Source organism: Labeo rohita, chromosome 14 (assembly GCF_022985175.1).
Source record: "Labeo rohita strain BAU-BD-2019 chromosome 14, IGBB_LRoh.1.0, whole genome shotgun sequence".
In the NCBI taxonomy this organism is placed as follows: Eukaryota; Metazoa; Chordata; class Actinopteri; order Cypriniformes; family Cyprinidae; genus Labeo; species Labeo rohita.
The window spans coordinates 21,924,065-21,951,070 of NC_066882.1; the positions used below are offsets into that span (position 1 = coordinate 21,924,065).

The following is a 27,006-nucleotide window of genomic DNA, read 5'->3' on the forward strand; positions in this document are numbered from 1 at the left end:
CTACCTCGCGATGCGCGAGCATTACACCTGTGCGGGTTTGCGCGCGAGCAAAGTCTGCGCGTCAGGAGGAAAAAAAGAAAAGTTCCACGAGCGCGACGGTGACGCGCACCGAGAGTTGCGGAGCGTGTGAGTCCTGAAGGGCAAATAAGAGACTGGAGAAAACGACCTTATCCAAATCAAGGTGCATTTCTCTCATTCTAATTTCATATAGGCGCAATAGTATTCCATTGCTCATGTTGACAGTATAGATTATGCATATGTCGAACATTTTAATTATAAGATCTTGTCTCTGACAAGCAAAGCGTCATCATGGGTTTTGGTGGGCATGATTTCACTGGTGACCTACAGTAGCACGGGATGCGCCGCACAAAGCTGGTCTGAAATGCCAGACGGGAGACACAGAGACCTTCAGGAGGCTCATAACATCGATTCTTGAGGATATATTTATTTGTTACCGGATATATTTCAAAGGACCGTAAGGACGCACTCTAGTGCCGCCGGGAATTTTCCTGCGAGGGAGCCGGTATAAATGAAACGCACGGAATGCATGGAAAACTCTCCTGTGAAATAACATATATTGTGATTTATTTTAGCTAGTTATTTATAAGAAAAACGCCCTACGACTATATAAGCCTCTCAAAAGCCTGATTTTTATCTCAAAGAGTCCGCGTTATGTCTATTTGTTCATTTACCTACTTTAAAACTTGAGATATTTCATTTTTGCCGTTTTGTTTTCTCGTTAAACCATGACAGGTATGACAATTGCCTTGTTTTTTGAGAATCTACTGAGTAAATTGTCATTGCTTGGATTAAAGATGTTGGATTCGGATGTGAAAGTGGAATAATCATTCATTGAGAATTGACAACTGTAAGGACTGGACGTTGGACCTGCTATATATTATTTACGCAACTATTTCTGACTTTTCTTGGTGAACTCAAACAATGGGGATCAAGCTGAGAGTTATTCTGGGAATGTTTCAGTTCGTCTCACTTACCAGAATACCAACACAGTGTGCCAAAACACCGGTAAGAACATGTTTTTTTGTTTGTTTTTTTTTTTTTTTTTTTATTATAATAGTTAATAAGATTTTATTATTATTATTTAAAATATTAAACAGTAGGATTACTTATTTTTATTCAGCCATTTAAAAGTGTTTTCTTTGTTATAATAGCAATCTTTAAGTCTTTACGCTTAAATGTAATTATTTAACTACTGGTCTGGCTGTCTTTTATCAAACACTTGATAAGTATCTTTTAATTCCTCACTATTGCTTGTAAAATGCACTTTATAGAGCTGAGTTAATGCACAACACTCTTCTGGGCATTTTATGTGTTGAAATAACCTGACGGTCATTGACGTTTGGCAGGATGGGAAAGGTGATGCTTTTAAACATGTAATGCAAAAGCCACTAATTAAGTGATCACTGTACAGTATGTTTTGTCTTTAGTGTTGTCTTTGAACCCATTCAAGCGAGGTGAGAGTGGTAAAGAGCACATCATGGGGGTGTGGCCTTTATTATAATATTAATATAATGTGGTGCATTATAATAATATTAATAGACTAATATTAATAATATAACAATATAATGCTAGAATATTTTAAGATTTTTTAATATATATATTAGTTAAATACATATAGTCTAATGTGCTTTTAATAATATTATTATTAAAATATAAAATATATTATTTATTTAGTATGATTTTTTAAATATATTGTACATTCAATTTATACCTCATATAGTCCTAGTGGGTGTTAAATGTTGTGCGGTTATTAAATTCTAAATCAAATTTGAATAATTTATTCTAATAAAATATATGTATTATAATATGTACGTTTGTCCCAAACGATATTTATTTATTTATTTATTTATTTATTTATTTGGCTGGGTCTAAGAAAGATAGACAGTGACGCACTTCTTTTCTTATCTTTATCTTCACTTACACAAGCTGTTGTCAACATTACAGCCATCAGGCCAGTATACGACACCTTTTGTTAGCACCAATAGCGTTGCGAGATAAATACAGTAGCACATGAAGGCAGGATGACAGAATGCACTGAATTTGCGCATCTCCGTTATTCGTAAGCGCAGCGGTATGTGGTCGGTGTACGTGTGACCAGAGCTCTGCTTTATGGATGCATATCATAAGTCTTCGTAATGATGCAGCTCCACTCATCGTTTGTCCTGTTGTGTTTAGCCGAAACTTCGGTTATTTATTTTAGCCTGCAGTTTGGCTCTAGTATATTTAATTTGATGATGCTGAAGATGCTGTGAAATGTAAACCTTCCGAATGTTGCATTGCATTACATTGCATGCTGCCAGTCTTGGTGTAAGTGCACCTCAAATGCATGGTAAGGTATGGCATGATTTTCAAAACTCTTAGACTGTGACCTTTAGGTTTCTCTGTGTCAGGTGCACAGTGATGTTCAAGTTGCTATTGCCAGGTGGGCAGTGATCAGGGTTGCCAGGTCCCAGACAAATTTTCAGCCCAAAGCTGACTCAAAACCCACTCAAAAAGAATAAAAACTACACTGGACTTAAATAGTTTTCACTCAGAAATTACTAGTAAATTTCACAGTACTACAAAGAAATTGCTGAATGATATTACTCTCTTACTGAAAAAGTTCTGATAATTCGCTGTGAACCCACTATTTCCTAACAATGTGTTGATTAATGTAGACCAGGGGTCACCAAACTTATTCCTGGAGGGTCCTGCAGAGTTTACCTCTAACTTTCCTCAACACACCTGCCTGGAAGTTTGAACTATACCTAGTAAGACCTTGATTAGCTGGTTCAGGTGTGTTTGATTAGGGTTGGAGCTAAACTCTGCAGGGACACTGGCCCTCCAGGACTGGGTCTGGTGACCCCTCATGTAGACAGTCGTTGTTCTAATTACTATGTTTAATAATAAAACATGTATACATATTTTGGTTTACAAAATTTATTGTTGAATCAGTTAGTCATGTTAGCACTCGGCTAACTTATCTGCCATTATTGTTATGTGAAGTGTTTACAGTTTAGAAACTAAAGTTTTGCTGTGGGCATGATTTGCTTGCATTGTATACGGAAAGACCAATCACAACAGACTTGGCCAGCTGACCAATCAGAGCAGAGCAGGCTTATAGAAGGGAGGGGTTTACAGACCTTAAGCTCAGAACTCCTTCGAACAAATCATTGCAAAATGATTCTAATATTAAATGTATATTCTGAGAAAATTACCTTAGATGCACTTAAACCTGTTGTAGGAGACTCCAACACAATATTAGGACACTTACCGTATGACCTGCTCTTTAATATCCCACATACTGTTTTTGTTTCATTCACTCTTCGTTCCACAGTCAGTCTTGTTTTGTCCTCAGACAGCATCATTGTGCAGTTAACTGCCAAACTCAGTTAACCTGCTTTAAAATTCAGTTCCTGATGTGGTTGAAACTCATGTGATCTCTAGTATGAGGTGACATCAAACATGCCCCCCATAATATCTCCTTATACTTGCAGTACTTAGGTTGCCAGATATTCATTCCAAGGATTAATACACATAAAGTAAAGATATAAAACACAGTATATAATAACAAGATCTATTTTCTACAGATTAACTTTTTGCAGCTGTCGTTTTAAAGCCGAAAAAACTTTCCTGCAACTGCATTTTTAAAATGGCCCAAATGTGCAGGAAAATCACAACCCTGGCAACACCGGCAGTCTGTGATGTCTAGCATTTTCTGTTTGCAATCCAGCATGTGCAGTACAGTCTAGAAAGCTGAGACCACTAGTGAAAATACATCTGCTTGCATTTTTTCCCCATCAAGTAACATTATCAGCATAATAATGTAAACGAGTGGAAATTAAACAATATAGGTGAATTTCAGAATCAGCATCTTAGTATTTGGTTTGTCTCTTTTTGCTTAAATGACTGCAGCACTATAGCTGACATGAACAAAAACTTGATGATTGTAGTCTTTAGAATGATTCAAGATCATTTAAACCGCGTCTTGTGTTTCAGTGAAAGAAAACAAACTGTTTGTAGAAAGAATTTCTCATGTTTAAAGGGATAGTTCACCCAAAGATGAAAATTACCCCATGATTTACTCACCCTCAAGCCATCCTAGGTGTATTTGACTTTCTCGTTTCAGACGAATACAATCAGAGTTCAGTTTAAAATGTCTTGGCTCTTCCAAGTTTTATAATGGCTGTGAATGGGTGTTGAGATTTTGAAGTCCAATAAAGTGCATCCATCCATCATAAAAAGTACTCCACACGGTTTGGGGGGGAAAAGGCCTTCCGAAGTAAATCGATGCAGTTTTGAATTAAAAATATCCATATTTAAATATTTTTAAACCGTAACCTCTAGCTTCCACTAGCTGTCGTACATGCATTCATGAGAGAGTGGTGTTCCAGCCGATGATGTAGGACATAGACAAACGCGGAAGCGCAAAGGGGAAAACAAAACAAAGCTCCGGTCACAAATTAGAAGTACAAAATGAGGATTTGTAAAGAAACGATTTCAATATAAGCGAGGAAGAGACATATTCTCATGAGAGCTTACGCTACGCTGCGTCCTACATCATCGCAGGACATCACTTACTTATGAACTAAGCTAGACATTATGCTTTATAAAGTTTTAAATATGGATTATTTTTCTTACACAAACACATCAATTAGCTTCAGGAGCCCTTATTAACCCCCAGAACTGTGTGGAGTACTTTTTATGATGGATGGATACACATTATTGGACTTAAAAATCTCAACAGCCATTCACTGCCATTATAAAGCTTGAAAGAGCCAGGACATGTTTTAATATAACTCAGATTGTATTTGTCTGAAAGAAGAAAGTCATATGCATCTAAGATGGCTTGAGGGTAAGTCAATTTTTGAGTAAAAATTGTTTCAAAGTAACAATCCTACACCATTTTTTCAAATGTCCAGAATCGTGAATATTTTTTCTGTCATTTTACGTCAGTTTTTCTCTAGATTTAATTCTTGAACATCCTAAAGCATTCTATTTATTTTCAGGTTTAAATAAAAAAAAAAAAAATCCCAGATTTTCCATGTGGTCTCAGACTTGGATCAGCTATAGCACTGCCTGATACCCGCTGTTCACTTTGAAAACCTCAATTCTTAATGCTCGAGCTCATTCACAGACGCCAGACTGACCCACGGGCCACAGGTGGAGGGGGATTGTGGGAGAGCGAGGTGGCTGAGCCAATGATTGGTTCTCAAACTCAAGGGCTCTTAGAAAGAGAGGGCTGACGCAGCCAAATCCAGCCAACTGCTGCTGCAAAAAAAAGCTGGCAGTGCTGTGATTTTCAGTGTGTGTGCATTTCAGAAAGTGAATGTTAATATGTGTGTGAAAGTGTGTGTGTGCCAGTCGCCTTGCCAGCTCTGAGCTGGCTGCTGTATTTCACAATGGCATAGAGGCAGGAGGTAGATGAGGAATTGACTGCCTCAACCCTCATATTGCAACACAGTATCTCCAGACACCTCCTTGCACGTCAGCACCGTGCAGTGATCCTGTTTTCTGATAAATATTGCATTTAATTGCATTAAAACTTTATTTGATGCCGTCGTTTCGGAGCAAATGCACGGAACACTTAGCTGTGAAGATATAATCTGAAAATGCTGGCCAATATCAGTGTAAAATCACCTATAATGCGATTGTCACACATGCTTAGAAAAACTACCCACACAGCGAGCAGTCAGACATGGTGCAAGGAAGCCATGTATGTGTATGTTGTTTGCGCTGCAGTGCAAAGTCTGCTTTCTCCCTCAGCGGTGACCTTGTTCCAGTGCACGGACCTCGCTGTATGAGGGGCGTGTTTGTGTGAATGTGTGCTAACATCCACCTTTATGCTGCTCTGGCACAAACAAACACTAGAAAAGCATTTTAAGGAATGTTTTCAGCATTATTTTCACTGAAATCAGCTCTTCATAGCACCATATAGAGTGTGTGCTTTTGTTATTGTCTCTGCTGTATGTTGTGTCTGACGCTTTGCCTGTGTCCTTTCCTCTAGTCAGACCACTGGATGCCAACAGAGAGCCACAAATCTGGAGAAGGTACTGAGCCTTGCTTTCTTTTGTTATCTAATCCTCATAGGTGCACTACTGATTTATGTAATATATAATAAAACAGTACAATAAAATTAATCATTCTGGTTCTCAGTGCTCATGGCAAAATGCCTTTGTGGCAGCTACTCTGTCATTGCATTGCACCCATAAAGGCCACCCACAGTTTAAAAAGTTTTTCTTTAAAGATTCAGCAAGGATGCATTCAGTTAATTAAAATAATATTTCCAGAAATACAAGCATATATACAGTAGTCAACATTTGAAGTGGATCAAAAAAGTTTAGGTATTCTTTTTGGTTTTAGGACAAATTTGATGAAAGATCCACTTCAAATGTTGACTACTGTATAAAATATATTCAAATAGGAAACAGTTTTAAATTATATTTATATTTAAATTATAATAAGATTTCACAATTTCTTAGTGACTTTTGAACAGTAGTGTGTTAACCTTGATTTCAGCAACTATTTAGGCCCAGTCCCAAATGGCACACTTCATGTGCACTTGCAGTCTTGTGGCCTCCATGTGCGCTTGTCTGTTAAGTCCACGAGACCACAGGATGTCCCATTAGTCAATTTAGCTTTATGAAGGGTGCTCGTGAGTGTCCCCTTTGCAGCCGCTATGCTTCCTCGATGTGCACTTCTGCTGCACTAAGGCAAGATCCGCAGCAGACTTCTGCCCAACAGTTAAATATTTTTATAATGCAATAGGCGTTTGTAATTTGGCCAGGATGCAGAGGTTACACCTCTACTCTTTTCAAAAGACATGGGATTTTTTTATGACCACAGAGAGGCTTAACCCTGTATTGCATCAGTGGACAACCAGTCTTGGGCTACAGGATGATATGGCTGCTGGCAAACAAACGTTGGTTTTCACGAGCCACAGGCGTTTGCACAGTACCAACATCCTACGTCATCCGCCCAGAGCTGTTTCCATGTAAAACAGTGAGCGCAAGCTTGATTAAAGTGATTATTACGTATTAAATATGGATCTTTCTTACAAAAATGCATCGATTTACTACAGGAGGCCTTTATTCACCTCCCGAGCTACGTGAGGCACTTTTTATTATGGACGAATGCACTTTATTGGACTTGTTTTGGACTGATGAAGAGAAACACCTGCCCAGTTCATTATAAAGCTTGAAGGAGCCCAAACAATTTTTAATATAACTCCAGCTGCATTCGTCTAAAAGAAGTCAGTCATATACACCTAGGATGCTTTGAGGGTGGGTTAATAAGTGTGTAATTTTCATTTTTGGGTGAACTAACCCCTTAATATTTGAAGGATTAGTTCACTTCCAGAATAATTTACTCAGGTTTACAAGGTTTTTGAGGAAAACATTCCAGGATTTTTCTCCATATAGTGGACTATAGAAGAAATAAGGGTCTTATTCAACAAAATGATCAGTCATTTTCTAAAAAAAAAAAAAATGTAAACCATAAATAACCATAAATGCTCATCCTGCATTCGCTCAACTTCACGCATTACATAGTCACATTGGACAGGTCACAAATACATTTGTGGTTCCGAAGTATACATATATATATATATATATATATATATATATATATAGTTTGTTTTTTAAAGAAAATTACAATCGTTTTGCTAGATAATGAGCGTTTCACTAGACCATGTAGAGCCCTTTGAAGCTACATTGAAGCTGCACTGCACCTCAACCCACTGTTCCACATTGAAGTCCACTATATGGACAAAAATTCTAGAATGTTTTCCTCAAAAACCTTAATTTCTTTTCAACCGAAGAAAGAAAGACATGAACATCTTGGATGACATGGGGATAAGTAAGTGATCAGAATGATCATTTTTATTCTGGACGTGAACTAATCCTTTAAAGGAATGTTCTGGGTTAAATATAAATTACACTCTATAAACAGCATTTGACATGTTGTCAGTTACTGCAGGAAAAAATTAAAAAAGAAATCTTCAATGGCAGTATACTTACTCTACATTTGATGGTGTTGCACCAAGATAAATGTTAAAATACATACTGTTTTAAAAGCACAACCACTTTATACATGTTCAGATGAGACTGGCTCGAGAGAATCACTTTGCACGGTTATATCCGATATTTCAACTCTTGTCCTGACCGTGTAATGCTTTACGCACAAAGATACCAGGAACAGATTGAGAAAATCAACCACCAGGAATTCTGTTGATAACACATCTGCACAGAACGGACATTACGTCAATAATTCAGATTCTTGCATCAATATTTATGTGTATATATAATGTATAATCTATTTATGTGCATGTATAGTGTCGTTTTAAATTAATGATAAGGCAGGTTGTCTAATTAACCTTCCAGGATGCATTCATTTAAATGCATTACAATAGCATGTCACAGATTCTGTGCAAAACCTGGAACGTTCCATAAAGAGTGAAGAGTTTTCTTATTCACTGTTATTAATTTATTCTCTCTCTCAGTGGTGAGGTGGTTGGATGTGTATCAGAAAAGTGGATGTCATCCCAGAGAGACACTGGTGGAAGTTTGGCGGGAGTATCCGTGGGAGACAAATCACCTCTTCCTGCCGTCGTGTGTAACACTGCGCCGCTGTGGAGGCTGCTGCTCCGATGAGGCGCTGGAGTGTGTGCCATCAAAAACACACACACTTGTAATGGAGGTACACACACACAAACACACCAATGCACCTAATGCAGAGTTCACACAGGTGCAGTTCATCACATTAATTGCAGACGTTTCACAAACATTTGACATCCAGTGTCTTTTTTTATTAATAAATGGCATTTGTTTTGATATTTTGTTATCTAATGGCATTCATGCTTTCTTAAATGTGGCTGAATTGTCCATTGTTCAAAAGTTTGGGGTTAGTGAAATTTTTTAATGACTTTAAAATCTCTTTTGTTCACCAAGGCTGCATTTATTTAATTAAATAATACGGCAAAAACAGTACTATTGTGAAATATTATTACAATTTAAAATAACTATTTTCTATTTGAATGTAAGTTAAAATATAATTTATTCCTGTGATTCAAAACTGAATTTTTAGCATCATTACTCCAGTCTTCAGTGTCACATGATCCTTTAGAACTCATTCTAATATGCATTTATTTTTGAGATGTTTAATATTTAAAAAGTATTATGTCTTTTAAGAATTCTTACTGACATCATACTTTTAAAAGGTTAATGTACAGTAAAATGCTCTTCATTTCACCTCACAGAAACACTCATAGAAACCTTTCACACATACATGTACTATTTTACATTCACATGCTTAACGTGGTGGTATGCAACACTCATATTACACACACACTTGCATATATATGTCAACAATGACAGATTTTGAAGTACCTCCACGCAGGAACACACCCCGTTTAATGCAAGATCTCAAACCTCTCGACTTATGGTGAATAAAACATCCAGAAACACACACACACAGAGGACACACAGCATGAGTTATTCATACATATTCAGTGTGGGTAGATGAAGTCTCTAGTGTAATGGATCAGGTTGGATCCTGGTCACGTACTGTATAGACAGATTGAGGGATAAAAGATGGAGTCATTACTATGCAGAACAGATTGTGCATCTGTGTGTGTGTGTGTGTGTGTGCATTTTAACGCTGACTCTTGCTCTGTTGAACTCCACAGCTCATGAGGACCTCATACATGAAGCATGAACTTGTGCAGCTGCCTTTTACTGAACATAACCAGTGTGAGTGCAGGTGAGATACATGCTCACACACACACCCAGCAATGTCAATAAGGTCAACATACCATAGACTTATATTGTTTTAATATAATGCTATTTTTATGACTTACAGACTAACCTAAACCCTAAGGGGCAGTGCACATAACATGCTCTCATGTTTAGAAAATTCTTAAAACTGCGGTTCATGTGACACCAAAAACTGAAAAACAGTAATGCAGCATCAAAGACTAATGCATCTAAGCAGAAATTTAAAAACGGAAAGGAACATGAGAACGTGTTCTGAGTGAACGGCCCTTAACCCTAACTAAACAAAATCATTTTGCATTTGTAGAATAATAAAATAAATTATATGTACAGCTAAATCCTGATAATTACTAAACTTGAAGGTATAGTTCACCCAAAAATGAAAATTAACCCATGATTTACTTACACTCAAGCCATCCAAGGTGTATATGAGTTTCTTATATTAAAGTGGTCATCGGATACAAAATTCACTTTTACATTTTGCTTGAACATAAATGTATGTTGGCAGTGTGTGAACACAACTACCCTATAATGATAAAAATCCACCCAGTGCTTTTGTATTGAAATCCCAAATAATAATAATCACTTTCTCAGGTCAGGCAAAAGAAACACAACTTCAATCAAAGGAAAAAAAATTGAGAGCGACTGATATCGGCAGTCAGAAGCGAAAACAATGTAAAATTTACCGTCCTTTCCATAGATGCGGCATTAGAAACACCTTTGCAAAGCGTTAACTAGTTTTTTTGTAACTTGATGAAAAGGTACTAAAATACAAAGCAGTATTATAAATGTATGTGCATTTTTTTTTTTAATTTAAAAAATGAAAAACTTTCAAGGTTTTATAATGATGATGACCATTGAAACGCGACATCACAGTCTTGTGAAAAGGGTCCATTGATTGACTCGACCATTTTAACACAAACCCTGAGTGAGCTGTCAACTGTCCGCTATTTTTTCGATGCCTGAGCAGGGGTGGACAAGAATGGCTCCTTTGCTCCTCATTGTTTTGTTCTCTCCACTGCATGTCTGCGTTCCGCGGTGCACTTATGTCCTATGTCACCCACTGGAACGCTACTCTCTTGTGTATGCGAGTACAACAGTTAGTGTAAGATAGCAATTATGGTTTATAAAGTTTTAAATATGGATATTTTTCTTACAAAAACACATCGATTCACTTCAGAATCCTTAATTAAACACCAGGGCTGTGTGGAACACTTTTTATGATGGATGGATGCACTTTATTGGACTTCAATGTCTCAACAGCCATTCACTGCCATAATAAAGCTTGGAAGAGCCAGGACATTTTTTAATATAACTCTGATTGTGTATTCATCTGAAAGAAGAAAGTCATATACACCTAGAATGGCTTGAGGGTGAGAAAATCATGGGGTAATTTTCATTTTAGGGTGAACTATCCCTTTAAGAAAAAGATTTTGAAATTGTAAACAAATATGCCAAGTATGCAGAGGTTTTTACACACTACCGTTCAACAGTTTGAGGTTAGTTTTTTTTTTTTTTTATTAATACTAATAAATTAATACTTTTATTCAGTAAGGATGCATTAAACTGATGCATTAAGGATTCATTAAAGAGACATTAAAGACATTTTTATAGTTACAAAGTGTATGTACTGACAGTTCTTTTGATATTTATTCATCAAAGAATCCTGAAGAAGTTTTATTAAGCAGTATAACTGTTTTCAACATTGATAATAAATCAGCATATTAGGATGATTTCTGAAGGATGTTGTGACACTGAAGACTGGAGTAATGATGCTGAAAATTCAGCTTTGCATCATAGGAATAAATTACATTTTAAAACATATTAACATAAAGAACGCTTGTTTTAAAATGTAATAACATTTCACAATATTACTGTTTGTAACTTTTTCATTAAATAAATGCAGATACTTCTTTAAAAAAAGCATTTTGGAAAATCTTACTGACCCCAAGCTTTGAACGGTAGTGAAACATGGAGTAAAACTGTTAACGTTTACAAATCATTGTTTGATTAAAAAGCAGTTTACATGGTCTTATTTATTGTCAGGAAATATTTACTATATTTTTGAACCATTATACCCTTAAAAAACACTCAGAAAGAAGGTTGTCACATTTTGCCAACTTGTGGGGGGAATTTTGTCCCTTAGGAATAGCTAAGTAAACCCACCCACCCACACACCGCAATCTGACTTTCAGATCACCCCTCACACATACAAATGCACTTCCACCCTGTTTGTCACATGGGGAATGACCCCATCTCCCCATGGACTACTTCCTGAACCCAGTCACAGAAAGTCGTCACCCCCGAAACACTCTTCTTTTGGGCCGTAGCCGAGCTGTCAACATCAGCTCTTTATCAGGTCATTGTGAGGTTCTCCTCAAAAGCCTTTTCAGAGGTTGTGGGGTTCGGATTAAGGCCAGGGGTGGAGCCGAGCATTCGGTAAGAGCATTTACATGCGCTTGCCTCTCTATCCTCTCTTTGTAATACTGATCTGCCCCGAACAAACTGAACTCAGCACTGTTGACCAACCCTGAGTTACTTAAACACCCACGCTAACCACACAGGCAACCAGCCAACATTATTAACTGCATCCAGTCTGACTGTTCCACCAAAGCTCACGTTATCATGCGATAAAACATTTATCTTACTCATAAAGTTTATACTCTCACATGATAGAACTATTATCTTATGACAAATGTATATGCACAATCAAATACTGCTAGAATGAACACCATTCTGATCTACATTATCTCATGTGGAAGTATGTAGAGTAATAAATACTCATTTAGATCTCACAGATGGTTGTTATGTGGTTGCTTAAGCGTTTTGGATGGACACCAGGATGTTCTGGGTGGTTGCTTACTGGCCCAACTACTTAAAGGAGTAGTTCATCTGAAAATGAAAAATTGCTAAAAATGTAGTTATCCTCAGGCCATTCAAGATGTAGATGAGTTTGTTGAAACGCAGCATTACATCACTTGCTCACCAATGGATCGTCCAGTGAATGGGTGCCGTCAGAATGAGAGTCCAAACAGTTGATAAAAACATCACAATAATCCACTCCACTCCAGTCCATCTGTTAATGTCTTGTGAAGTGAAAAGCTGTGTTTATAAAAAACAGATCCATCTTCTTAACTTTACGTTTTTATCAGCTGCTTTGACTCTCACACTGACAGCACCCATTCACTGCAAAGAATTAATCGGTGATGTAAGTCACATCACGTAAGTCATTTAAATGATGTAATGCTAAATTTCTCCAAATCTGTTCCAATGAAGAAACAAACACGTCTACATCTCGGTTGGCCTGAGGGTGAACTACTTTTTTTAAAAATGTAATAGAATCACTAAAGCCAAGAACAAGTTTAGAAATCTGTTCAATTTAAGTTAAATGTTCTGTTTTGCTAAGGTTAATAGAAGACACTAGTTTGTATGTCACGTGACTGTATGAACATATTCAGATGTTTTGCTTCACAATTATTAAGTAATAATTAGGGCTGTCAGTTGGCCCCACCCACAGACCTGTATGTCATCTTATATTTCATATAGCTGACTGTTGACAAGTATGATGCAGGGAATCAACTCCATAAATGCAGTTATGCCCTAAAATGCAAGATATTGGTGCAAAATTGGTTTTGTCTTACTATATATATTACAAATCACACAATATCACACAGGCAGCAAGAGCAATATGACACCAGTGCTGATTTTGTCCTGATCATGAGCTTAAATGTGATTTTATACAACAGTTCAGTAAATAAGAAGTTGATATCGTGTTATATTTTAAAAGTACTATGTGCTTTTGCTCAATTTTGAAGCCATAGTAGAAATCTGAATGAATCCGCGTTTTGAACGAATCGTGTGAATCAATGAATCAAAGGTCCATTCATAAAGAGAGCCATTTACTTCATTCCTGAATAATTCAGCTGTTTGAACGAATCGAATGAATGAATGACTCATGCTGACAGATTCAGTTTATTATTTATAGTATAATTTCATTAATAATAATAATAATAATAATAATAATAACATTAAAGGGACAGTTCACCCCAAAAAATAAATTCTGTCATCATTTACTCACCCTTGTGTCATTTCAAACCTTCCTTTGTGGAACATAAAAGAAAGTATTTTGAAGACTGTTGGTAACAAAGCTATTTTGGTTACTATTGACTTTTATTGTATGAACAAAAACTACTGAGATGTTTCTCAGATTATCTTCTTTTATGTTCCATAGTTTACGTTATGTTCCTAAATGTTTATGTGAAATACATTCTGTGTTGAATCAAATAAAATATTTATTTCTAAAGCTACAATTTGTAATGTCTGCTTGATACTTTCTCATTTAACATAATACAGCGTTAAATAATCTTTTGTGGGTTTTTTCACAGTCTAATTTATTTAGCAATTAATTAGATTAATTAATCGAAACATCATGTAATTCATTAGATTAAACATTTTAATCGTCTGACAGCCCTACTAATAATATGACTTAGTAAACTGCAAAACATTTTGTAAAGTAATCATATTACTCACCCAATTCAATGTGATTTTATGCCTCATTGGCACTGCAGCAACACAAAATTAGATTTTGTTTTCATTGTAATTGTAAAATAACTTGCACTCAGGGTGGAAATAACTTATGCTCCCCTTTTTTATTATTATTATTATTCAGCAGCGCAGAACAAGTTAATCCCCAAAGTTAATACTTAGTGTTAGGGGTTTATTTAAAATGATAAACTATGAACAATGATAGTATTTGAATATCACTATGTGTACACTATGATAATGTTTGATCTTTCTTTTAATTGTAAATGTCATTATCATTTTGTTTCTACTGTCTGTCTTTTCCCTACAGGCTAAAAGCAAATCTGTATGCAGAACCAACCAGGTAAGTTGTTTATTTGGGTTTATTTGTGTGTGTGCAAGATAGAGAGAGATATGTAAAGGTTCACCAGCAGTGTGAACAGTATTTGCCCGCTCTTCCCTTTGCCCCACTGCTCACACACACACATTAACTCCATGGAGATGGTTGCATGGTGAGTTAATTGTGTGTGAAAGGCAGAAGTGGTTCGGTCTGTTCTGCCCTTATACTAGTTTACGCTGACCCTAATGTTAAAGACAACAGCTACTGCTTTTTCTAAATATCTCGTCCATAGTGCAGTTTAAGATTCACTAGACAATTACACAAAGAGAAAAGAAATTGCACTCCTCTCTCCAGTGAGCCACTTGATTTGAGACATCATTCATGTCTGTTGCACAAACTGTGTTGGATGAAGTTTTATATTTAGTCTTAGGGGTTTGTTCAAACCGCTAGTGATACTTTTATGCCACTATTTTGATATGTGTGTGTCCTGACATCAATATATGCTAATTATAACCAATAGTGGTATTAGAACTGTGATGGGAGCAGGCGGTAATTAATTAAAAATGTATTTAAGTGGGACGCAATGTGAGAACTTGGCATTGGTCCTCATGTTCACACTTCCTTTTGCTGTGAAACCAGTTTTTACAAGTAGTTCTCCACTTTTATTGCCAACGGACATCCAGTCTGTTCATTTAAAGTGGATTTTTTTCAGTACAACTTACATTAAGACTAAAGAGGAAAAAAGAAAAAGAAGATTGGCATGGGACAAAATTAAGAAGTTGTTAAAATTCCCAGTGAGTTCTTCCTAGTATATGTTAACAGACAAAGATACCTTAGTAATGGCGGGTATATATTGTACGATTTAGACAAAAGACGATCAACGTGAAACAACTGTTTTATCGTGGCTCCTAAACGGTGGTCCCACAGCATACAAATACGCATAATTTAATTTGCATTTAAGTATTTGTTGTCGTAAAACAAAAAAGGAATCTCTGACTTCTAAAAGACTCAATCAGTTGCTTTGGTGTGTGTGTGTGTGTGTGTGTGTGTGTTTGTGTCCAGCTGGCGTGCGTCTTGCACTCTTGGAAGGGAGTCAGAACCTAGAACCCTCCTTTGTTGGGAAACGGAACAGAACATTCATTTTATTGCTTAATTAGGCCACTGGCCCCTGAGGAGCCTCAGAAAGACCAGGACTAAAGAGTCACAAGAATTAAGACTTGATAAAGTCATCTCAAGACACTGTGAATATATTCTCTGAATTAGAAATGTAACATACAGTTATATTTTTATGTTGACATAAGATGTTTGTGGAAACACATTTTTGCTGAATTGAGTCATGGTGAAGTTGTATTTTTTTTTAAATTTATTTCTATTTATTTCTATTTAATATTTATTATATTTTGTGTTTGTTTCAGGCAAGGCCCACAGACAACAAGAAAAGGCAGAAAGCGACAAAGGGGGAAACCAAAGCGAAAGAAACACATGGGGAAAAAGCTGTAAGTTCATCACCTGTTACACGAAAATGATGGTAACACTTTAACATTAGGTAATGTATTAACTAAAATGTACCAACAATGAACAATACATTTATTACACTATTTATTAATCTTTGTTAATGTTAGTTAATAAAAAAAAAAAAAAAAACAGTTGTTCATTGTTAGTTTATGTTAGTTCACAGTGCATTAACTAATGTTAACAAACACAACTTGTGATTTTAATAATGCATAGTAAATGCTGAAATTAACATTAACTAAGATTAAAAAATGATTTTCTTCTTAATTTCAAGTAAAAATATAGGAATGTTTTGTAAATCAAGATAAATGTACTTGAGAAGCAAAATTGTGTAAAATATTAAGACATATTTTAAAGAAGCTTCTTTTGCTCACCAAGCCTGCATTTATTTAATCAAAAATACAGCAAAAGAAGTAATATTGTGAAATATTTTACTATTTAAAATAAGTGTTTGCTGTTTGTTTTAAATTGTAATTTATTCCTTTGATCAAAGCTGTATTTTCAACGTCATTACTCAAGTCACATGATCCTTCAGAAATCATTCTAACATGCTGATTTGCTCTGGGGGGTAAATTATAGAAATTAATACTTTTATTTAGCATGGATGCTTTAAATTGCTCAAAAGTGATGATGAAGACATTTATAATGTTACAAAAAAAAAATCTATTTCAGATAAATGCTGTTCTTCTGAACTTTCTGCTTATCAAAGAAACCTGACAAAATTCTACTCAGCTGTTTTCAACATAATAATAATAATAATAATAATAATAGAATAGAATATTAGAATAATCAGAATATTAGAATGATTCCTGAAGGATCATGTGACTGGAGTAATGATGGTAAAAATTCAGCTTTGAAATCACAGGAATAAATTAAAATTTAAAATATATTCAAGTAGAAAACATTTATTTTAAATGGTAAAAATCTTTCAAAATTTAAATGTTTTTGCTGTACTTTGGATCAATTAAATGCAGGCTTGGTGAGCGGAAAAGATTTCTGTAAACTGTCCAAAAACTTTTGACTGGTAGTGTATATCCTGTATTAAATTCATTAACCTCAGTGACGAATTGTGTTTAAGCAAACATCTTACAAAATGTAGTGAGGTTTATGCTTAATACAAGAAAAAAGGAATGATATTTATATTGTACTCAATTTTGCTTGACAAATAAATCATATTTTCAGGCTGCATTTTCAAAAAAATATTAATAAATTTTTTTTTCTATAATTTTATTTAAAATTATTTAAAAGTTCTTTAGTATTTTAATTTCCACCTTAAGGTACTTCAAATAATACCATAGTACCTTTTTTGTCATTGTGGAAATTGCTATTGATAGACATTTAATTGAAGCAGGGAATTGCCGGATGCTTAATATAAGATTCATATTTGCTTTGCCTTTATTTATTTAGTACCATCAGTATTATTAAATATTAAAACCTGTTTCGAAGCAACAATGTTGTTGAGTTTCTGGTCAACACGAGCTGAGGTTTTCTTCGAAATCCCTCTGTTTTCATACGTGCCGTATTGCACGTTTACTCATGCAACATTGACTTCCACTCAGACAACAATTAATTAATTCTGGTCAGGGAAAGAATTCAACAGTTCCTCTCATTCCTTTTCTACTTTTGCTTTTTCGTCACTGGTTTTTTGGTAAGGGCAAGTGGAGGGTGCTTCTTTTGGATGGTCTTTCCCTCCCTGCTATCCATCATCTACTCCTCCATGGATAGAGTCAGTGGCAAGTGTGAAATCAGGCTAATTTGGCAGCCAGAACGCCCCTCCCTTTTCCTCGGGCCTCCCCTCCACCGGCTCTATCAGCCTCTCAAACTACTTCCACACAAAGATTGATATTCTTCCTTAATTAACTCCCAGCCATAGACTTTGGTTTAGTAAAAAAAAGGGGGGAGAGGGGAAAAAACATCCCCATCGGCCCACCATCCCATCAGAGATGTCACAAATGAGACATCAAAGAACTGGCGACCACAGACACTATCCAGAGTATATCTGCAGTGCTGTCCAAAAAGAAGATCAGGGCTGGTGCATGATCAGAATGCATTATGGGTCTTTTTGTGCTTGCTACTGAATTTAATTTGAAGACTAATGTGGAGATGCAGGCTTGGGTCTGGTTTTGCAAAGTTAATGATTGCAAGGACCGACGTGCTCTTTGTCCATTGTTGCGGTTTTACATAATTCTCTTGGAGCTGGGTTTGTCAGAACCAGTATTGTAATCAGAATTGTGTTACTCAATGACTTGGAGGCTTTTCTTACTATTTTAAAATTCCTCATGACTTTAGGACCTCTTCACAGTTTTCACAACTTGAAACTGAACTCAAAAATAGTTTACTGCAACCTCAGAAAAAAGGTACAAAAGCTGCCACTGGGGCGGTTTAAGGTACATATTAATACCTTTATACTACACATCCATGCCTTTGAAAGCAAAAATAGCAAAATGTTTATGTTTGGTCCAAGGTCATGCACTCTTTATTTCACACCAACAGCTGATTTTCTTTCTTCTCGTGCCAACAGGACTCTCGTGCCAACTACACCCCCTCCTCCTCCACCTCCCACTCTACCGCCTAGCTCCGCCCCTCCACCACCTGCCAGAGAGGCGTGTCCACCATGCCCCGCCCGCAGGATGACATCACAGCCTCCCTCTTGTGAATGCAGGTGTACTTTGAGGGAGGTGAGCTGTACAAAGAGAGGGAAGACACTTAACCAGCATAGCTGCCGGTAAACACACACACACACACACACACACACACACAAAGATACATACAGTATACAACCTATTCAAATGTAGCTCATTGTGCTAAAAATAGACTGCATACAGTGGCATGCCCTCCATTTGGGAGTTTTTGCACAAGGATGGAGTTTCTCCATCAGTGGCACAATCCTTTAGAAATCATTCTCATATGCTGATTTATTATCAGTGTTGAAACAGTTGTGCTGCTTAATATTGTGTTGGAACCTGTGATACTTTTTTCAGGATTCTTTGATGAATAAAAAGTTAAAAAAGAATAGTGTTTATTCAAAATATAAAATATATCTTTTCTTTAAGTTTTTACTAATAGTTTTTGTCAGTTTAACACATCCTTGCTGAATAAAAGCATTAATTTCTTTCAAAGAAAGGAAATTTACTGACTCCAAACTTTGAACGGTAGTGTATATTGTTACAAAAGATTTCTGTTTTAAATAAATGCTTTTTAACATTTTATTCATCAAAGAATCCTGAAAAAGCATCACAGGTTCTAAAAAAATCTTAAGCAACACAACTGTTTTCAACACTGATAATAAATCAGCATATTAGAATGATTTCTGAAGGATCGTGTGACACTGATGACTGGAGTAATGATGCTGAAAATTCAGCTTTGCATCACAGGAATTAATTATATTTTAAAGTACATTACAATAGAAACCCACTATTTTAAATTGTAATAAAATTTCACAATATTACTGTTTTTTCTGTATTTTTATTAAAATAAACACAGCCTTGATGAGCAGAAACATAAATATACATAAATATATATTTATTTATTTCACAATTTTGTCTTCCTTTTCAAGTAAAATGGACTAAAACTATTAATGCTTTTTATGTTTTTTATATGTAATTTTTTAAAACAGTCAAATTCTGTACAGAATGAGAATGCCAAACTATTTCTTGGGAAGTGAGAATGCATTAAATTGATCAAAAGTGACATTAAAGACATTTATAATGACACAAAAGATTTCTGTTTCAAATAAATGTTCAATGTTTATTTGAACTTTTTATTCACTCACACAAACATACACACGATATATATATATATATATCAGAAGTTGTGTTAGACTTTAACGTTGTCCGTCATTTTGACAGACAGGGTTGTAAAAATTCCGTCAGGAATAAATTCTATTTTAAAGTATATTAAAATAGAAAACCACTATTTCACAATATTACTGTTTTTTCTATATTTTTATTCAAATAAACACTGCCTTGATTAGCAAAAACGACTTCAACATAAATAAATATAAATATATATTTATTTCACAATTTTGCCTCTTTTTTCCCAACAAATCAGCATATTAGAATAATTTCTGAAGGATCATGTGACAGGAGTAATGATGCTGAAAATTCAGCTTTTCCATCACAGGAATAAATTACATTTTAATATACTAAAATTTAAAAAAAAAAGTTATTTTAAATTGCAATAGTAACAAATAAAATGGCAACCAAAAATCTTCCAAAATCATTTAAAAATCCATTACCATTGTGGTAAAAATTGTGTATGAAAGGCTTGGAGTAAAGTATTTTTAACATGAGTAATCTTATTCCTCTTCTCATTCTCTTTCAGATGTGAAACCCAAAGCGAATAGTGAAATCAATCCACCCGTATAATCCACAGATCAAAGTTTGCACAGCTTTGAGGAGGTCAAAGGTTTGCTTATTCTTTTGTCACAGACTCTGAAGTTTGGGTCTCACCCAGAAAGAAGGTTTGCGTTTTGGGAACAAACCACAGACCCACCCCCCTGGCCCATCTGGCTATGTCCCACACACCATTACGGCAGTATTAGATCCATACTCATTCCCTCAGCACTGTATATCCATATGTGTACGGAATGTCATCAAATCCTATCGTTGAAGCTTTTCGTCATTATGATCCAAACTTCAGACCACCTTTAAGCATTTGACACTGTATTATGGACATTCAGCAGGTCAAGCGTATCGCTGGAATATTGAGTGCTCTAAAAGTGAACGGCAGAGTTCTTTATCCAAAACCAATTTTGGGATTTTGTTTAGCTTCAATGGATCCTCATAAGCACGGACACACAGCTAGTGTGATGCTAAGGACGACGAGTGCGATGAGAACTTTCAAAGGGAAATCTGAATAAGGAAGGAGTCCTTTTTTCTACCAAACTACTTAAAGTGGAGAGTTTTTGATGGGATGGATGTTGACAGACCTTCAGTGTTGAGAGAACTCAAGTGTTTGGCTACACAAACAGAGTATCTCATCCTCTGAGAACATCCCTGACGTCTCCTCTGACCCTCCGCATGTGATAAATGGACGGGTGGGTCGATTAGACGGATCGACGGGTGTCTGTGTGGTCTGAATTGTGAATAATAAGGATCTGTGCGTCTATCCTAATTTATTCCTAGCCTCTATAAGTCCATAATGTGGCTTCACAGACTGTATCAATGAGTCTTTTTGTGTTTGTTTGATTTGCTTTTTGTTCGGTTCCTTCCTTTGGGAATTGAAAGCTTTTCCCACTGGCTAGCCAGTGAGAGGAATGTCAATCGTATAGAAACCTGGCTATATTCCATTGGTGCTCACCAAACACAAGTCTTCTTTCTCCCACACCCCCGATCACACTCATTTTTCATCTCTTTCTTCATGCCTTTTCACTTCGTCTGTCTCTTTTTCATTCCTTTTTTCCCTCACACACACAGTCATGCATACACATACAAATGCAAGCAGGTAAATATAAGCTTTTCTGTGTTGATACTGAAAGAAGAATTTATTTTATCTATCTTATTCGTTTTGTAAAGAATACTAATGTTATTGTAGTCCATTTTGTCTTAAAGAATGTTTCCTTTTGTGTATCTCTGTTAATCCAACCTATAGAGTCAGGCTGGGTGGGCGAACGTGTGTTGAAAATGAGTAAAGAAGCTCTGAGAAAGTCGTCGGGAAAAGGGAAATGCCCATTCTGTGTGTGTTAAGTCAGTCTTAATCATCTCACATCGTTGGGAGTGTGATGTATTTATTTTTTATATTGAGATGCATTTTGTATTACGCTTTGCAATGTTTCTTTCGGGACATTTAATCTGCTGCGACTGGTGATTCGAGAATATTTAGTATTTTTGGCTGGTTTCTTTAGAATCATGCAGCTCGGATAATGTAGCTGTCAGTCGATGTTTAGGATTGTTCGTTTCCATCAGAGGCCGCGAACGTGAAAGAATCACTTGTTTTATTAATGGTGGTCATTTAACCAAATGCTTCTTTCCACCATATATGTAGCAATTATTCAATGAAATGATTTTCAAGAGCAAGGCTGACCTCACTTGGAGTGATTTCTCAGATTGTTTGTTTAGTCATTATCTGCAATAATGTAAATTATTAAGATCCCTCAGCACCCTTTCGCTCTTCAGACTACCAGATATAAGATATCCGTGTGTTATCTGCATTCCCGAACTACTGATCTTTCTTAAAGTCAACATGAAATTTCATTTGAAATCCATTTTACCTCAATATATGATGTAGTTTTAATGAAACTGGTCTTCAGTGAGAACAATATGTAGGGCGGCAATAGATTGAATGGTGCAATGAAAAAACTTTTCTTAGAAATAATTTTCACTCAGAAAGTCCTAGTAAATTTCACAAATAATTACAATGGCAAGTAACACATTGGGCCTCATACATGAAACTGGCGTAATTATATGAGTAAATGCGGAGTAATTTGCACATAAAACAGACATTCCCGAAAACTATCCTCCGGATTCACAAATGCTCCGTAAACATCAGATTTGATAGTTAAACGTGTATGTTAATGAATTCTAATCATTCGCAAATAGTGTGCACGTGCACGCTCGTTCACGATCAGCATAATCCGCCTATGAATTACGCAAATTATGTGACCAGTAATGCAGTGGAATCTTCTGGACTCCCTTACAGTGGCTCCAGAATATTCCGTAAATGCAAAAAAGACTAACATGCCCAAAAGTAAATATTTAAATAACGTGTGTCCACCAAAGTGTTTAGCCAGCTGAACAAAAAAATCCAGGCTTTTGAAAACTAGTGATGCAAAGTCCGATTTATTTATTTTTAGGACAGTTCGGCTCAGTGAACTGGTTCAAAAATTTGATTACACGGTTACATCATCAATATGTCACTATGCATTTCTTTTCAAACAACTCGGTGTTGTATCAATTAAACATTCAAATGCGCACCTATCTCACATCACTGATACACAAACACTGATACAAAATAGACAAAATACAAGACAAATTGAATTTATTTGGGTGAATACAGCATAGTTTACAATATTACATACATTTTAACTCGTTTAACAAGCATTTTAGACATAAAAAATGTAACATTTAAAAGTCAAATTTTAATTTTAGTGTTTTCAAGCATTCTCTGTAATTGCTTTTTACCGAAATAGTGCTAATTCTCATGCCGGTGTGCTGCCGAAATCTGAGCCGGTGAAGGGCCTTGCGTTTCACTCGTAGCTGAAAGATGCCGTGACTCCAAAACCTGCCCGTAAACAAACAGTACTGACATTAGAAAACCTATTTTAATATCAAGCTAAATTAAATTCAGTACAATAAGGGATAAAATCCATTTATTTTATGCAAGGCAAAAGGTGTTTCCATCATGTGAAGTGACCGCTGACTGACATCTCATCCTTGTATGTTGTGTTGCATGAAATAGTATAATCTACAGCACAGTAAAGATTTTATAAATGAAATAAAATGTATACAAACCTTTATTTCGCTGAAGACGTGTACCAAATCGGCGGCGCTGAGAACCTCTCTCTCCTGTAGAGGACTCAAAAAGACTGTAACTCAGCAACTGGGTTATTTCATCAGAGACAGGCTCAACCCAGCGGTTTGGTAGTAAAAAATAACCCAGTGTTAGAAATGACCCAGCAACTTAGTTACAGAAAAACTACCCAGCACCTGTAAATATTAAAAATAACCCGATAAAATGACCCAACAAGTTAAAGCATTTGGATAAAAAAAAATAACCCAGCTAGAGTGCAGTATATTTTGCCTGTTATTAAAGAAGCTTAGTGTCAGTAACTCACCCGTCAGGATCCTCGGTAATCATCTGCAAACTTTCAAACTTTTCTGACATTTCGTTGAACTGGCTCATTCAGTTCTTTTTTAGTCAGACGTGCTCCTTCAGTTATGCGTCTTGCATCATCAACTCGGAACTAAATGTTCGATTCAATTTTGTGAACCGGATCAAAAGAACGATTTGTTCAATAATCGAACATCACTACTGAAAACAGCCAGCTGGTGGTGCTTAAAAAAACTTTGGTGGCACACTATTTTTTTCCAGTTGCTTTCATTGCTATGATCCACAGCAGTAACTTATTACTAGTATCTCATTTTGAAGAATATTACTGAATATTAAAATAAATTAACCAGCAATACTAACTTCTCTACTGCTGTTCGGTCATTGTACAAGTAGGATGGTTGATCGGTGTAGTATTTGTCCTGCCCCTCCTCCACTAATTGGACGGCTGATTAAAAAAATGACATTTACACTCTAAAAATAAAGGTGCTTCATGATGCCATAGAAGAACCTTTTTTCTCTAAATGGCTCCATAAAGAACCTTTAACATCTGAAGAACCTTTCTGTTTCACAAAAGGTTCTCTGTGGTGAAAGAAGGTTCTTCAATTATTAAAAGGTAAGAAAGAGATGGTTCTTTAAAGAACCTTTGACTGAATGGTTCTTTGTGGAACCAAAAATGGTTCTTCTATGGCATCGCTGTGAAGAACCTTTTAAAGCACCTTTATTTTTAAGAGTGTATGAGCACTGTGTTTTACCCGCTGAGCGCTGTGTTTTTTGGTAGGGTGTAGGTGTACATTTGTTTTGTACCAACTAACGTTTTGAAAATACAGACATTTTCTTGAATAGTGTTTCACTCAGCCATACTGGTGGCACAGAATGTAAACAATGCCACTGAAGTGAACAAAAAACATTTGTAGTACTATAGACTGCAAAAAATTATAACAAATCGAGGAGAAATGTGCAAAAAACCTGGCTGACCAAACTGAACCATGATTTCCAGGGCAAGAATCTTAACAACATTTATGATTGTTCTTATCATTTCCAGTCAGGTAGGTAAAATATTAGGCTAATATCTTAATTAATACAGCTTGTATGTGTATCTTTACCACCTATTAACTTTAGTTCGTCAAAATATTGTGTCCTTCTCTATTTGATATAGCAGTGTCCACACGCTTTTTTCTGTGGTTTAGACAACATAAATTATCAGAATAACATATTCAGTAGTATATTAACCCTGCAATCCATGCTGCTGTTTAGCCTACATCCGAGTATCTCCAATATGCCCGCGTATCCGGATAACTGACCAAACCATGATGTAAGTGCAAACGCACATTTTATGTATTCTTTTATGTCAGAACGGCTTTAGAACGATTTACACGCACACAAAAAATCGTTCTGCTTGTGTTTCATGAATGAGGTCCAAATAATTTGTGAATTTTTTATGTAGAAAAACTGAAATAGTATTTTCTTGTAAAACATCAACTGTTTCATTTACTACTTCGAAAAAATAAATATATTGTTTACATTGTGAAAAGTGGGTGTTCTAAAACAAAACATAACTAAACCTGAATGTTAGCATCATCAATAGCTCATATGGCCTAAGTGGCATAAACGGGAAAGGAAAGTTGTTTCAGAGACAGGGTACACTGTAAAAAATAAAAAACACAATTTGTTGAGTCAGCTTAAAATAATTTGTTACCCTGCTGCCTTAAAATTTTAAGATCAGTCAACTAAAATAAGTTTAGTCAACTTGAAATGTTAAGTTGTACTAGGTAACAACTTAGACATTTGTGTTTGCTAAACTTAACAGATGGGTAAGTAACCCAGCTGCCTTAAAATTGTAAGTTGATTCAACTCAAATATCCAAGTTGTCACTTGGTGTAATTTAACATTTCAAGTTGAATAAACTTGTTTTGAGTTGACTGAACTTAAAATTTAAAGGCAGCCAGGTTACAAATTATTTTAAGTTGACTCAACAAATTGTTTTTCACAGTGTAAGTTATTTTTAATGTGAGATACGAATGCAGATATTATGTTCTTTAGATTGACATGCATGTGCAAGACCATAAATGCGTAAATGCACGTAAATAGGGTTGATTTTGAGTTCATGTTGACTTTACGGTCTTTTCGGTGTGAACTGGTCAATATGATGTCCTGTTTCCTCGTCTATGCTTTCCTTTAAACCTATTGCCGCTGCGAAATGTTCCGTGTGAAATATCCTGTGCTTTAAACGTAGCATTTTCTCTCTCTCAACAGTAACATATATCAACTACCTCTGTGTCTGTATAGTTAGCGTAACTACCACATTAGAAATAGGCTATAGAACCGTGAAAATATATAAAACACATACACAGAATGCATACCATATGAATGTACCGACAAAACTTCAGTGTTTCCATTCTCCTCTGTGTAAAGATATTTCCAGAATCCTGTCGCTTCGTTCCGAGATTTTGTGCGTAGAACTGTATCTGATATCCGATATGTATCCAGGTAGATCAAAACCCACCAGAACCCAACCTGTACCACAGTCTATACATGATATAAGCTTTGAGTGTTTGTTTGAACGTAATTAATAATGGTTATTGCTGCTATACCATTTGTGCCCGATTCTCTTGTGTGTGAACGTGTGTATAATATTTGTTACAGAGAGACATATCCTGCTCTGCTTTATGTCTACAATGTGTATGCATTCAAACGTAGGTCTGATCACACATACAGTATATACAAAACACAACAGCCATAAAGCAATGTGCTATATATTAATATAAATAAAGTGAAATGTCTTATTTTTGAGATAGTTTTGTGGTGATTTGGTAATTCTCAAGTGTCACTTGCAAAAGTATCACAGGGTGAATTTCACAAAAACATGTCTGAGATTGAATCTGTTGTGGAAATATGGTCTATAACTGGGCATGTAATATGATTTGATCTTGTAGTAGCATGTAAATATCATGGTATGTGTGTATGGTAATCTTTCAGTACCATTACTATATACATATCAAAGTACTATAATGTATCTGTTACCGTCACTGTACCATGATAATGTATTTTTTTTCTGTAGGGAAAGCACATATTTGCTTTAGTCTTTGTTTTGGT

At 35.7% G+C, this 27,006-nt stretch overlaps 1 protein-coding gene across 2 annotated transcripts; it reads left to right on the forward strand.

Annotated features, from left to right (window-relative positions):
* Positions 1 to 26,703, forward strand: vegfba (vascular endothelial growth factor Ba). Of its 2 annotated transcripts, XM_051127600.1 has the most exons (9): positions 1 to 181; positions 955 to 1,026; positions 6,008 to 6,050; positions 8,501 to 8,697; positions 9,686 to 9,759; positions 14,623 to 14,655; positions 16,047 to 16,127; positions 18,665 to 18,868; positions 20,467 to 26,703. In XM_051127600.1, exons 2-9 carry the CDS (start codon positions 973 to 975, stop codon positions 20,486 to 20,488), a joined length of 708 nt encoding a protein of 235 aa, XP_050983557.1. In that variant the 5' UTR covers positions 1 to 181; positions 955 to 972; the 3' UTR covers positions 20,489 to 26,703. The 2 variants fall into 2 exon arrangements, with proteins under 2 accessions (XP_050983557.1, XP_050983556.1); XM_051127599.1 differs by having other exon boundaries at positions 4 to 1,026.
* The last annotated feature ends 303 nt before the right edge of the window (positions 26,704 to 27,006 follow it).